We start from the raw sequence: 14,429 nt of genomic DNA on the forward strand, positions 1-14,429 counted from the left end.
AAAGTGTAAAAATGAAGTGCCTTTTTTTTAAGCAAAGTCCTGTGCCACACGGGATGACAGGGGTGGGCACTGGCAGTGGGCACACTACAGTCAGTTGAAGTCGGCCTGACACACACTAGCAGCAGGCAAGCAGCTGAAATTACACTAAAGTGTAAAAATTAAATGCCTTTTTTATGCAAAGTCCTGTGCCAGCCGGTATGAGTGGTGGGCACTGGCAGTGGGCACACTACAGTCAGTGGAAGTCAGCCTGACACACACTGGCAGGCAACTAACCTTAGATTAAAGTGTAAAAATTAAGTGCCTTTTTTTAAGCAAAGTCCTGTGCCACACGGAATGACAGGGGTGAGCACTGGCAGTGGGCACACTACAGTCTGTGGGCCTGCAGCTCCTCACACACAGGCAGGCCAGGCAACTGCAATATGTATATAAAGGAAAAAAAAAAAGCAGACTAATGTTGCAGACCTAAAAAGGGCTTTTTGGGGTGCTGTCAGGACGCTGTCCTTACAGCAGAGATCAGATGAGTCTTTCAGGACTGGAGTGGACACTGAATTCACTAGCCTAGCTATCGATTTCCCAATTAAATCAGCAGCAGTTACAGTCTCCCTCCTCTCACTAAGACTGCAGCTTCAGAATGAATCTAAAATGGATGCTGTGCAGGAGGTGGGAGGGTCTGGGAGGGAGGGTATGCTGCTGATTGGCTGGAATGTGTCTGCTGACTGTGAGGTACAGGGTCAAAGTTTGCTCAATGATGATGTATAGGGGGCGGACCGAACATCGCATGTGTTCGCCCGGCAGAGGCGAACGCGAACAAGCTATGTTCGCCGGGAACTGTTCGCCGTCGGATAGTTCGGGCCATCTCTATTTATGAACTAATGTTTTTGTAATATAGGAGGACTTTAAGGGCCATTCTGATCTCCTGATTCCTCATAGTACAAATAATGGGATTGAAGAATGGGGTCACCATAGTGTTAATTAAAGATAACACCTTGTTTAGGCTGAAGGAATATCCTCTCGCTGGAGAGAAGTACAATACGATGAGTGTTCCATAAAATGTACACACAACAGCCAGGTGTGAACTGCAAGTGGAGAGGGCCTTTTCCTTCCCAGCCTTTGAGGACATGTGAAAAATGGAGTAAAATATGAGAATATAAGTGATCATGATAAATGTCAACTGGAAAACACCAACAAACACAGTACCAATAGAAACTATAATTTCTACCCAGGTTCTGTTAGAGCAAGAAAGTTCTAGCAGAGGAGCAACATCACAGAAGAAATGATCAATGATATTTGGTCCACAAAAATCTAGTTGTAGTATAAGCGTGCAGGTAAAAAGTGACTGCAGGAACCCCACCATCCATGAGTATGTAATAAGACCATTAAGAAGGTTAATGTTCATAACAGACGTGTATCTCAATGGTCTACAAATGGCCAAATATCGATCATAAGACATCACAGTGAGGAGACAACATTCTAATATGGTAGAGGCCCCAAAGAAATATAACTGAGTAAAGCAACCAAGAGCTGGCATGCTGGTGTCACCCAACAAAATGACCTCTAATGCCTTAGGAGCAACATTGGTGCTTATCAAAACATCTGAGAGCGAGAGATGACTAAGAAAGATATACATAGGAGAGTTCATTTTGCTGCTTGAGTGTGATGATATTAAAAGGACGATGGTCAAAATTGCAGTCACGGTTGCTGTATACAGGAAAGCAATGAGAATAAAAAATGGAATACGGAAGAGGCCAAGATTTTGAAATCCCAATAGTATAAACTCTTCAACCTTTGTCTGGTTTCTCCTTAGAACTGCCTCTTCCTATGAATATAAAAAAAATTATATCATAAATATTATACGTATCAAACAGAAATCTGAAAATTGTGTATTCATTCAAAAATAACTGAAATACACTGCGTGCAGAATTATTAGGCAAATGAGTATTTTGACCACATCATCCTCTTTATGCATGTTGTCTTACTCCAAGCTGTATAGGCTCGAAAGCCTACTACCAATTAAGCATATTAGGTGATGTGCATCTCTGTAATGAGAAGGGGTGTGGTCTAATGACATCAACACCCTATATTAGGTGTGCATAATTATTAGGCAACTTCCTTTCCTTTGGCAAAATGGGTCAAAAGAAGGACTTGACAGGCTCAGAAAAGTCAAAAATAGTGAGATATCTTGCAGAGGGATGCAGCACTCTTAAAATTGCAAAGCTTCTGAAGCGTGATCATCGAACAATCAAGCGTTTCATTCAAAATAGTCAACAGGGTCGCAAGAAGCGTGTGGAAAAACCAAGGCGCAAAATAACTGCCCATGAACTAAGAAAAGTCAAGCGTGCAGCTGCCAAGATGCCACTTGCCACCAGTTTGGCCATATTTCAGAGCTGCAACATCACTGGAGTGCCCAAAAGCACAAGGTGTGCAATACTCAGAGACATGGCCAAGGTAAGAAAGGCTGAAAGACGACCACCACTGAACAAGACACACAAGCTGAAACGTCAAGACTGGGCCAAGAAATATCTCAAGACTGATTTTTCTAAGGTTTTATGGACTGATGAAATGAGAGTGAGTCATGATGGGCCAGATGGATGGGCCCGTGGCTGGATTGGTAAAGGGCAGAGAGCTCCAGTCCGACTCAGACGCCAGCAAGGTGGAGGTGGAGTACTGGTTTGGTCTGGTATCATCAAAGATGAGCTTGTGGGGCCTTTTCGGGTTGAGGATGGAGTCAAGCTCAACTCCCAGTCCTACTGCCAGTTTCTGGAAGACACCTTCTTCAAGCAGTGGTACAGGAAGAAGTCTACATCCTTCAAGAAAAACATGATTTTCATGCAGGACAATGCTCCATCACACGCGTCCAAGTACTCCACAGCGTGGCTGGCAAGAAAGGGTATAAAAGAAGAAAATCTAATGACATGGCCTCCTTGTTCACCTGATCTGAACCCCATTGAGAACCTGTGGTCCATCATCAAATGTGAGATTTACAAGGAGGGAAAACAGTACACCTCTCTGAACAGTGTCTGGGAGGCTGTGGTTGCTGCTGCACGCAATGTTGATGGTGAACAGATCAAAACACTGACAGAATCCATGGATGGCAGGCTTTTGAGTGTCCTTGCAAAGAAAGGTGGCTATATTGGTCACTGATTTGTTTTTGTTTTGTTTTTGACTGTCAGAAATGTATATTTGTGAATGTTGAGATGTTATATTGGTTTCACTGGTAAAAATAAATAATTGAAATGGGTATATATTTGTTTTTTGTTAAGTTGCCTACTAATTATGCACAGTAATAGTCACCTGCACACACAGATATCCCCCTAAAATAGCTAAAACTAAAAACAAACTAAAAACTACTTCCAAAAATATTCAGCTTTGATATTAATGAGTTTTTTGGGTTCATTGAGAACATGGTTGTTGTTCAATAATAAAATTAATCCTCAAAAATACAACTTGCCTAATAATTCTGCACTCCCTGTAGATACTCGCATACTTTAGTTCTCTAGACTCTACTGACAAGGAATCTTTGAGAAGAAAGAACAGAATTTTAAATATTAGCTGAGTGAAGAACTTGTGGATCTCTTTATGCCACCAATGGATGACAGTGACCTGAATGAGATGCAGAGTGTTATGGGGTCTCTGGGCTTCACCATTGGCCGTCAAAATAAAGAGCCGAAATTCGTTGTGCAGAACCTATAGTTTTGTTGATCAGAATGTCCTTCTAAGGTGGTAAGTGGCTCTTGTTGCTATAGTATATGAGACCAGAGTAATGTACTATAAACTTTTAGTATGTCGAATATACATACAGAGCAGCAGATGAAAGTCAAGGTTGAAGAGTGCTCAAAAGTAAATGACCTTATCAATGATGATGAAGACAGGTGAATACTATGGCCCCTATCCTGAAGACAATGGAGTCAAGTTTCATACTCACTAGTGTTGAGCGCGAATATTCGAAAAGCAAACTTTTATCTTGAATATTGCAGCTTCGAGAATTTGTGAATATTTTGAATACAGTGCTATATATTCATAATTTTTTCCATCTGAACACATGATTCCTCTCTGCTTCTTGCTTGTGGGTCGATGAGTCATTGGCCTACAAGCAACTTAAGCAGGGAGGAATCATGACTTCAGAGGGAAAAAAATTCTGAATATTCAAAAAAACGAATATATAGCATTATATTCAATATAGTGCTATATAATCGTAATGACGAATATTCGACATTTTTTTCTCTCTGAACACAATTCCTCCTCGCTTCTTGCTTGTGGGCCAATGAGTCGTTGGTTCGCAAGCAAGAAGCAGGGAGGAATCATGACTTCAAATGGAAAAAATTACAAATATTCTAAAAACGAATATATAGCACTATTTTCTATAGTGCTATATATTCGTTTTTGACCCACGCCTGTACTGTATTGATCGCGTAATATTCGCATATGACATGATTATTACCTTGCCGATTTTCGAGTAAAAAGATAATGTAGAATATAACGAATATTCAAATTTGCGAATATTCGACGAATATTCTACAAAACATTCACAAAATATCGCAAATTCGAATATTGCCCCTGCCGCTCATCACTTAGGGCTCATTCAGACGGCTGTATGCTATCCGCAAAGATGCAGATCCGTTTTTTTTGTGAATTAGATGCTGATCCATTCACTTCTATGGGGCCCTTTTCTATTCCACGGTTCCGCAAATCAAATGAAGCATGTCCTATACTTGTCTGTGAAAATCAGGACATGGCCCCATTGAAGTCTATGGGTCCTCAAAAATACTGAATGCTATCCGTTTTTTTGCAGATCCGCCAAAAAAACGGATAGCATTCAGTATTTTTTGCGGACAGCATACGGCCGTATGAATGAGCCCTAATACTCACATCAGGACAGAGCACTGTGATGAATGGCAAGAATGGAAAGAACACCTCTGCATGGCCAACCAAAGGGGTGGGAGGGAGGAGGACCATTATAATGAATGAAATAAATAATGGCTAATTATTTTGCACTTACTTCATTTTGCTTTTCCATTATCATTCCATCTACAGAATAATTAGGCCGATAAAAGAGTGAAGAGAATTTCTCTTTCTCTGATAGGTTCAACCTAATATTTCATCTCTTCACTGTGTTATGCATCACTAATTTCACCAAAAACTCTGTTACTTTCTTGAAATTGCTAAACTGATTCCTAGCTATATTTGACCTTGTATCTGAGGTATTCACCAGATGATAATATATGACAGATGATATAAAACCGGCCACAATATGAGGTGTCGTGTTTCAGAGATCAGTTTATATTGTAACGTAAAATAATCCCTGTAGACTGGTAAGAGACTCCAGACAATGATTATTCCAAACATGATTCACATAAATGCCAATTAAATGAGATGATAATTTCCTCTAGAGATATCATCGATGGTGAACACAAACAGTCAATTAACACATAAACATATAAACAGAAAATAAAGAATTGCGATAAGAAACCTAGGAAGGTACTGGTAACCTGTCCATCCAATGCCGGACGTGATGCCAGCCACCTGGTTCAGCAAACATAAGGGAAAAGTCAAACAGAGTTTTTGGGTAAATTAGTCAAGTCAATAAGCACAGGTTTATTTACAAAATGAACAAGGAGACAAACCAGGGTAATGAATAATAACTGGCATTTAAAAAATGGACAACAGGATAGTTGTAGATCACAGACATAAATAAGAAGTTCTTAAAGCATGCCCCCACCTGCCTCTCTGCTCCATTTCAGGATTTAGACTAGTTGAGGTCATCACAGCCCCCGGTCCAATCCTTTCTGCCTGGCTTTGACAGCAGAAAAAAGATAATTTGTTATTATTGATGAGCGAAGTTCTCAAAAATTACATTTTACTGTTTCGTCAAATTTTACAAAAAAATACATTTTGTGACGAACAGCGGTTGCACCTCCCCCTGTCATTGAACCCCTCAGATGCCGCGTTCATCATATATCACAGAAAAATTGTACTCACAGTTAGTGATGGACGAAAATCGGCCGGGACAATGCGCCCATTGACTTTAATAGCAGGCGAACCTGAAAAACCTTCAGGTCATAGTTGTAGCCACCAAATACAAACTATGAGTGCACAAATAGTCCCACAACATGGACAGTGACATACCATAAGGGGATCACTGGGAAAAATTCCCACAAAAAATATGCATTTTAATCAGGGGCCATTTTTATGCGTCCTAAAGGGAGACTCTCAAAAATGTGCCCTGCTGGAGCCTAAAAAATGTTTATTTCCCATCGGTTTGATGTATACAAATGTGCAGCACTCCACGTTTTTGTATCCTGCAGAGTCCATTAAAAAAATGCATACGTTAACGTAAATTTATTTTCTACCATGGAACTGTATGATGAACGGACGCCACTGTGCGGCATCAGTCTGAGGCATCTGTTAATGCAGACATTTTTGGTATACATTAAATGGATATGAACCCAGCCCTAGTGTCAGAGTAAGCCCCAGTACACAGCGGAGCAGCGGAGAGGGGAGGCCGCCATGTACTGACAGAGCGCCACCTGGTCCTGGTGGTCAGGGATGAGGACTGTGTTTCCCAAGGATCATTTTCTACTGGGAAATACAGGGCCCAGTATAATACACTAGAATCTATATAATATACAGATATTAGCCCTACCCCCGAATAGTAATACAATTAGGGGGTCATTTATTATATAGAAATACGTCTATGTTAGGCATATTTCTGACACAGATTGTGGCGCAAAGGTCCTTAGCACCAAAATATGCATATTTTTCCAGCTAATGCCAGGTCTAAAGAAGGATGGCGTGGGCAGGGAAAGGGATACAGTTATGGCCATCCAGTTATTGGATACCACCGCCATACAGTGACCGGGTAACACCTCTGTACAGTAACCGGATAACACCGCCATACCGTGACCGGAGAAAAGAGTATAAGAGGGCACAGTACAGGGAATGACTAGGGGCACTGCACAGGGTGTGGTAAGAGGGCACAATACATGGTATAAGGGGGCACTGTGTGGGGTGAGGGGCACAGTCACATGACCCTGTGATATTAGAAGGTCCTTATGGTGAATGCGGTTCATACACCACCATAATGAGAGGCAGAGGAGTGAGACAGGGGTGGGATTATGTGGCTAGAGATAAAAAAATGTAACTGTCGGCCAGTACAGGCCCCAAATATTAGGCAATAGGTATTCATCTGACAGCACAGAACTTTGGATTCTATGGCTGGAGGTACATTAGTCACAGGATAAAAATTTAACTGTCGGGCAGTACAGGCCCCAAAAATTAGGCATTCACCTGACATAAAAGGCCTTTCATGCCGCTGTATATACAGTGCTGCCCATAATTTATCATACCCCTGGCAAATTTTGACTTAAAGTTACTTTTATTCAACCAGCAATTAATTTTTTGACGGGAAATGACATCGGTGTCTCCCAAAAGATAATACGACAATGTACAAGAGACATTATTGTGGGGGGAAAACATTTCTCAACTTTTATTCACATTTGAGTAAAAAGTGTCCAGTCCAAAATTATCCATACCCATCACAATAATCAATAGAAAAGCCTTTATTGGCTATTACAGCGATCAGACGCTTCCTATAATTGCAGACCAGCTTTTTGCAGGTCTCCACAGGTATTTTTGCCCATTCATCTTTAGCAATGAGCTCCAAATCATTCAGGTTGGAGGGTCTTCTTGCTATCACCCTCATCTTTAGCTCCCTCCACAGATTCTCCATTGGATTCCAGTCTGGACTCTGGCTGGACCGCTCCAAAACGTTCATGTTGTTGTCTACTATCCATTTCTTCACCACTTTTGCTGTGTGTTTTGGGTCATTGTCAGGTTGAAATGTCTGCTGGTGCCCAATGTCACGTTTCTCTGCAGACGGCCTGATGTTGTCGTTGAGAATCCTCATGTATTGCTCTTTTTTCATGGTGCCGTTTATTGTGAATAGGTTCCCTGGTCCATTGGCTGAAAAACACCCCCAAATAATTAGGGTCCCACCACCATGTTTGACAGTGTTGATGGTGTTCTTTGGGTTGAAGGCTTCTCCTTTTTTAAGCCAAATGAAGGAAACATCATTGTGACCAAACAGTTCAATTTTTGTTTCATCTGACCAGAACAGAGAAGACCAGAAGTCTTATTCTTTGTCTTCTCTGTCCAGATGAGCTTTTGCAAAGGTCAAAAAATTACTTGCTGGTTGAATAAAAGTAACTTTAAGTCAAAATTTGCCAAGGGTATGAATAATTATGGGCAGCACTGTATATAGCACCCCTCAATCAGTATTTGGTGGAAGCAGGTGTATCGCAGCCCTCAATCAGTATTTGGTGGAAGAAGAAATATAGCAATAGCACCCCTCAATCAGTATTTTGTGGAAGAAGGTACGTATATGGCACCCCTCAATCAGTATTTGGTGGAAACTGGTATATGGCACCCCTTAATAAGTATTTGGTGGAAACTGGTATATGGCACCCCTCAATAAGTATTTGGCGGAAACAGGTATATAGCACCCCTCAATCAGTATTTGTCGGTGTTCTGCCAGATTCCTATACCTTGGCAGAACGCTATACCGGAAGTGATGTGACTGCACCGGAAGTGACACGGCCATACAGGAATCAGCTGGAGGAGGGTGTATGCTGCATAAGCGCACTTCCAGCGAGAGGGCTTCATGCGCATGCGCGAAACCATACGCCGTGTGTGCTCACTTAGGGGTAGGTAGACTTTCCAGCGCAAAATGTTCCATCAGATCTCCCTACCCCTGAGTGCGCACGCACACACAAATCATCAGGAGCAGTTCATCCTTACCACAGAGCTGAGTGCAGAATATCGAGGTCACCACATAGCAGAGCTGAGTGCCGGATATTGGGGGACACTGCAGAGCTGAGTGCTGGATATTGGGGGAATATTCCGCACTTAGCTCTACTGTGTGGTGACCTCGATATTCTGCACTCAGCTCTGCGGTAAGGATGAACTGCTCCTGATGATTTGTGCGTGCGTGCGCACTCAGGGGTAGGGAGATCTGATGGAACATTTTGCGTTGGAAAATCTATCTACCCCTAAGTGCGCACACGTGGTATGCGGTTTTGCACATGCGCATGAAGTCCTTTTCCAGCGGCGCTGCAATGATTTTTTGCTAATCCAGTGGATGTGCACTTGCTCAGCGCCGCACACACCCTCCTCCAGCTGATTCCGGTGTGGCTGCGTCACTTCCGATATAACGTTCTGCCAAGGTATAGGAATCTGTAAGAAAAGCAGAAACAGGTATATAGCACCCCTTAATCAGTATTTGGCTGAAGCGAGTGTATCACAGCCCTCAATCACTATTTGGTGGAAGAAGGTATATAGCAATAGCACCCCTCAATCAGTATTTTGTGGAAGAAGGTATTCGGCACCCCTCAATCAGTATTTTGTGGAAGCAGGTGTATTGTAGCCCTCAATAAGTATTTGGTGGAAGAAGATATATAGCAATAGCACCCCTCAATATTTTGTGGACGAAGGTATATTGCACCCCTCAATAATTTTTTGGCGGAAACAGGTATATGGCACCCCTCAATCAGTATTTGGCGGAAGCAGGTGTATCACAGTCCTCAATCAGTATTTTGTGGAAGCAGGTGTATTGTAGCCCTTAATAAGTATTTGGTGGAAGAAGGTATATAGCAATAGCACCCCTCAATCAATATTTGGTGGAAGTAGGTATATGGCACCCCTCAATCAGTATTTGGTGGAAACAGGTATATAGCACCCCTCAATCAGTATTTGGCAGAAACAGGTACCGTATGTGGCACCTCTCAATCAGTATTTTGTGGAAGCAGGTGTATCGTAGCCCTCAATAAGTATTTGGTGGAAGAAGGTATATAGCAATAGCACCCCTCAATCAGTATTTAGTGGAAGTAGGTATATGGCACCCCTCAATCAGTATTTGGAGGAAACAGGTATATAGCACCCCTCAATTACTATATTATCAGAAACAGGTACCGTATGTGGCACCCCTCAATCAGTATTTTGTGGAAGCAGGTGTATCGTAACCCTCAATCTGTATTTGGTGGAATAAGGGCTCTTTCACACCTGCGTTCTTGTCTTCCGGCATAGAGTTCCGTCGTCGGGGCTCTATGCCGGAAGAATCCTGATCAGTTTTATCCTAATGCATTCTGAATGGAGAGAAATCCGTTCAGGATGCATCAGGATGTCTTCAGTTCCGGACCGGAACGTTTTTTGGCCGGAGAAAATACTGCAGCATGCTGCGCTTTTTGCTCCGGGCCAAAAATCCTGAACACTTGCCGCAAGGCCGGATCCGGAATTAATGCCCATTGAAAGGCATTAATCCGGATCCGGCCTTAAGCTAAAAGTCGTTTTGGCGCATTGCCGGATCCGACGTTTAGCTTTATCTGAATGGTTACCATGGCTGCCAAGACGCTAAAGTTCTGGCAGCCATGGTAAAGTGTAGTGGGGAGCGGGGGAGCAGTATACTTACCGTCCGTGCGGCCCCCGGGGCACTCCAGAGTGACGTCAGGGCGCCCCACACGCATGGATGACGTGATCACATGGTGCGCTCTGACGTCATTCTGGAGTGCCCCGGGAGCCGCACGGACGGTAAGTATACTGCTCCCCCGCTCCCCACTACTACTATGGCAACCAGGACTTTAATAGCGTCCTGGCTGCCATAGTAACACTGAACGCATTTTGAAGACAGATCCGTCTAGAAAAGGTTTCAGTTCACTTGCATTTTTCCGGATCCGGCGTGTAATTCCGGCAAATGGAGTGCACGACGGATCCGGACAACGCAAGTGTGAAAGAGCCCTAAGGTATATAGCAATAGGATCCCTCAATATTTTTTTTTGTGGAAGCAGGTGTATCGCAGCCCTCAATCAGTATTTGGTGGAAGAAGGTAAATAGCAATAGGACCCCTCAATCAGTATTTTGTGGAAGAAGGTATATAGCACCCCTCAATCATTTTTTGGCAGAAACAGGTATATAGCACCCATCAATCAGTATTTTGTGGAAGCAGGTGTATTGTAACCCCCAATCTGTATTTGGTGGAATAAGGTAGCAATAGCAATAGGACCCCTCAATCAGTATTTTGTGGAAGAAGTTATATTGTAGCCCTCAAGCAGTTTTGTTTGGGGCTACAGGTATATCACACCAGTTGCAGTTAGTTACTCCAATAGCGTTTGTCCCTCTGTATAGCTGCAGTATCGCAGCAGAACCACACACAACTGCTGCACAGTAGAAATGCACTATAATATAATTTCTATGTTAGAAAGTATATTATAAGTACAAACCGGATTCCAAAAAAGTTGGGACACTAAACAAATTGTTAATAAAAACTGAATGCAATGATGTGGAGATGGCAAATGTCAATATTTTATTTGTAATAGAACGTAGATGATCAAACGTTTAATCCAAGTAAATGTATCATTTTAAAGGAAAAATATGTTGATTCCAATTTTCACGGTGTCAACAAATCCCAAAAAAGTTGGGACAAGTAGCAATAAGAGGCTGGAAAAAGTAAATTTGAGCATAATGAAGAGCTGGAAGACCAATTAACACTAATTAGGTCAATTGGCAACATGATTGGGTATAAAAAGAGCTTCTCAGAGTGGCAGTGTCTCTCAGAAGCCAAGATGGGTAGAGGATCACCAATTCCCACAATGTTGTGCAGAAAGATAGTGGAGCATTATCAGAAAGGTGTTACCCAACGAAAAATTGCAAAGACTTTGCATCTATCATCATCAACTGTGCATAACATCATCCGAAGATTCAGAGAATCTGGAACAATCTCTGTGCGTAAGGGTCAAGGCCGTAAAACCATACTGGATGCCCGTGATCTACGGGCCCTTAAACGACACTGCACCACAAACAGGAATGCTACTGTAAAGGAAATCACAGAATGGGCTCAGGAATACTTCCAGAAACCATTGTCAGTGAACACAATCCACCGTGCCATCCGCCGTTGCCAGCTGAAACTCTACAGTGCAAAGAAGAAGCCATTTCTAAGCAAGATCCACATGCTCAGGCGTTTTCACTGGGCCAGGGATCATTTAAAATGGAGTGTGGCAAAATGGAAGACTGTTCTGTGGTCAGACGAGTCACGATTCAAAGTTCTTTTTGGAAATCTGGGACACCATGTCATCCAGACCAAAGAGGACAAGGACAACCCAAGTTGTTATCAATGCTCAGTTCAGAAGCCTGCATCTCTGATGGTATGGGGTTGCATGAGTGCGTGTGGCATGGGCAGCTTGCATGTCTGGAAAGGCACCATCAATGCAGAAAAATATATTCAGGTTCTACAACAACATATGCTCCCATCCAGATGTCATCTCTTTCAGGGAAGACCCTGCATTTTTCAACAAGATAATGCCAGACCACATTCTGCATCAATCACAACATCATGGCTGCGTAGGAGAAGGATCCGGGTACTGAAATGGCCAGTCTGCAGTCCAGAGCTTTCACCTATAGAGAGCATTTGGCGCATCATAAAGAGGAAGGTGCAACAAAGAAGGCCCAAGACGATTGAACAGTTAGAGGCCTGTATTAGACAAGAATGGGAGAGCATTCCTATTTCTAAACTGGAGAAACTGGTCTCCTCGGTCCCCAGATGTCTGTTGAGTGTTGTAAGAAGAAGGGAAGATGCCACACAATGGTGAAAATGGCCTTGTCCCAACTTTTTGGGGATTTGTTGACACCATGAAATTCTGATTCAACATATTTTTCCCTTAAAATGGTACATTTTCTCAGTTTAAACTTTTGTTCCGTGATTTATGTAATATTCTGAATAAAATATTAGAAGTTGGCACCTCCACATCATTGTATTCAGTTTTTATTCACGATTTGTATAGTATCCCAACTTTTTTGGAATCCGGTTTGTATATTACACCCCTCAGTAAGTCACAGCTATCGATAGCACACCTATACCAGTCCTTAAAAGGACTTTTGTGGCCCTATTAGCTAGCGTTTGGTGTCCCTAACAGTCTTTGCTTCAAGATGCAAACTCTCCGTACACTGGCAAAACACATAATGTAAAATGGCTGCCAGTTCAGGTTTATTCATAAGGTAGGGGGTATGTCCATGTGCTAAAACGTCTCAATTGGCTGTCCTGTCCCACCTGATGGATGTGTCATGGGTCAAAGTTTGGCGCTATGCAAAAAAATATTGCGCGTGCAAATATCGCCATATGTTCACATGTTCAGCGAATCGCGAACGAGCAAAGTTTACCGTGAAATGACCGCCAGGCGAACCGCAAGGCCATCTATACTTACAGTATCTTACAAAAGTGATTACATACATAAATTTTTTTATAATATTTTATTATATCTTTTCATAGGACAAGACTGAAGATATCACACTTTGATACAATGTAAAGTAGTCAGTGTACGGCTTGTATAACAGTGTAAATTGCCTTCAAAATAACTCAACACACAGCCATTCATGTCTAAACTGCTGGCAACAAAATTGAGTACACCCCTAAGTGAAAATGGCCAAATTGTGTCCAATCAGCCATATTCCCTCCCCGTTGTCATGTGACTCGTTAATGTTACAAGGTGGTGTTATTGCTCTCACACTCTCTCATACTGGTCACTGGAAGTTTAACATGGCTCCTCATGGAAAAGAACTCTGAGAATCTGAAAAAATGAATTGTTTCTCTACGTAGAGATGGCCTAGGCTATAAGAAGATTGTCAACACCCTGAAAATAAGTTGCAGCACGGCGGCCAAGACCATACAGCTGCTTAACAAGACAGGTTCCACTCAAAATAGGTCTCACCATGGTTGACCAAAGAAGTTGAGTGCACGTGCTCAGCATCATATCCAGAGATTGCCTTTTCAAAATAGATGTATGCGTGCTGCCAGCATTGCTGTCAGTGCTCAGACCATATGCCGCACACTGTATCAAATTGGTCTGCATGGCTGTTGTTCCACAGGGAAGCCTCTTCTTAAGATGATGCACAAGAAAATCCATAAACAGTTTTCTGTAGACAAGCGGACTAAGGACATGGATTACTGGAACCATGTCCTGTGGTCTGATGATACCAAGATAAACGTATTTGGTTCAGATGGTGTCAAGCGTGTGTGGTGGCAACCAGGTGAGGAGTACAAAGACAAGTGTTCCTTGCCTACAGTCACGCATGGTGGTAGCAGTGTCATGGTTTGGGGCTGCATGAGTGCTGCCAGCTGTGGGGAGCTACAGTTCATTGAGGGAACCATGAATGCCAGACCTAAACCCTATTGAGCATCTGTGGGTTATCCTCAAGTGGAAGGTGGAGGCATGCAAGGTCTCTAATATCCACCAGCTTTGTGATGTCGTCATGGAGGAGTGGAAGAGGATTTAATTGGCAACTTGTGAAGCTCTGGTGAACTCCATGCCCAAGAGAGTTAAGGCAGTGCTGGAAAATAATAGTGGCCACACAAAATAGTGACACTTTGGGCACAATTTGGCCATATAACG

The 14,429-nt window shown here is 42.6% G+C and overlaps 1 protein-coding gene across 1 annotated transcript; it reads right to left on the reverse strand.

Annotated features, from left to right (window-relative positions):
* Positions 1–862: 862 nt before the first annotated feature.
* On the reverse strand, positions 863–1,627 carry LOC120989861 (olfactory receptor 11H4-like). Its single transcript, XM_040418230.1, has one exon. The coding sequence runs from the start codon at positions 1,625–1,627 to the stop codon at positions 863–865; it is 765 nt and encodes a 254-aa protein (XP_040274164.1).
* Positions 1,628–14,429: the final 12,802 nt, after the last annotated feature.

The sequence above is a fragment of the Bufo bufo genome, chromosome 1 (assembly GCF_905171765.1).
Source record: "Bufo bufo chromosome 1, aBufBuf1.1, whole genome shotgun sequence".
Taxonomy (NCBI): domain Eukaryota; kingdom Metazoa; phylum Chordata; class Amphibia; order Anura; family Bufonidae; genus Bufo; species Bufo bufo.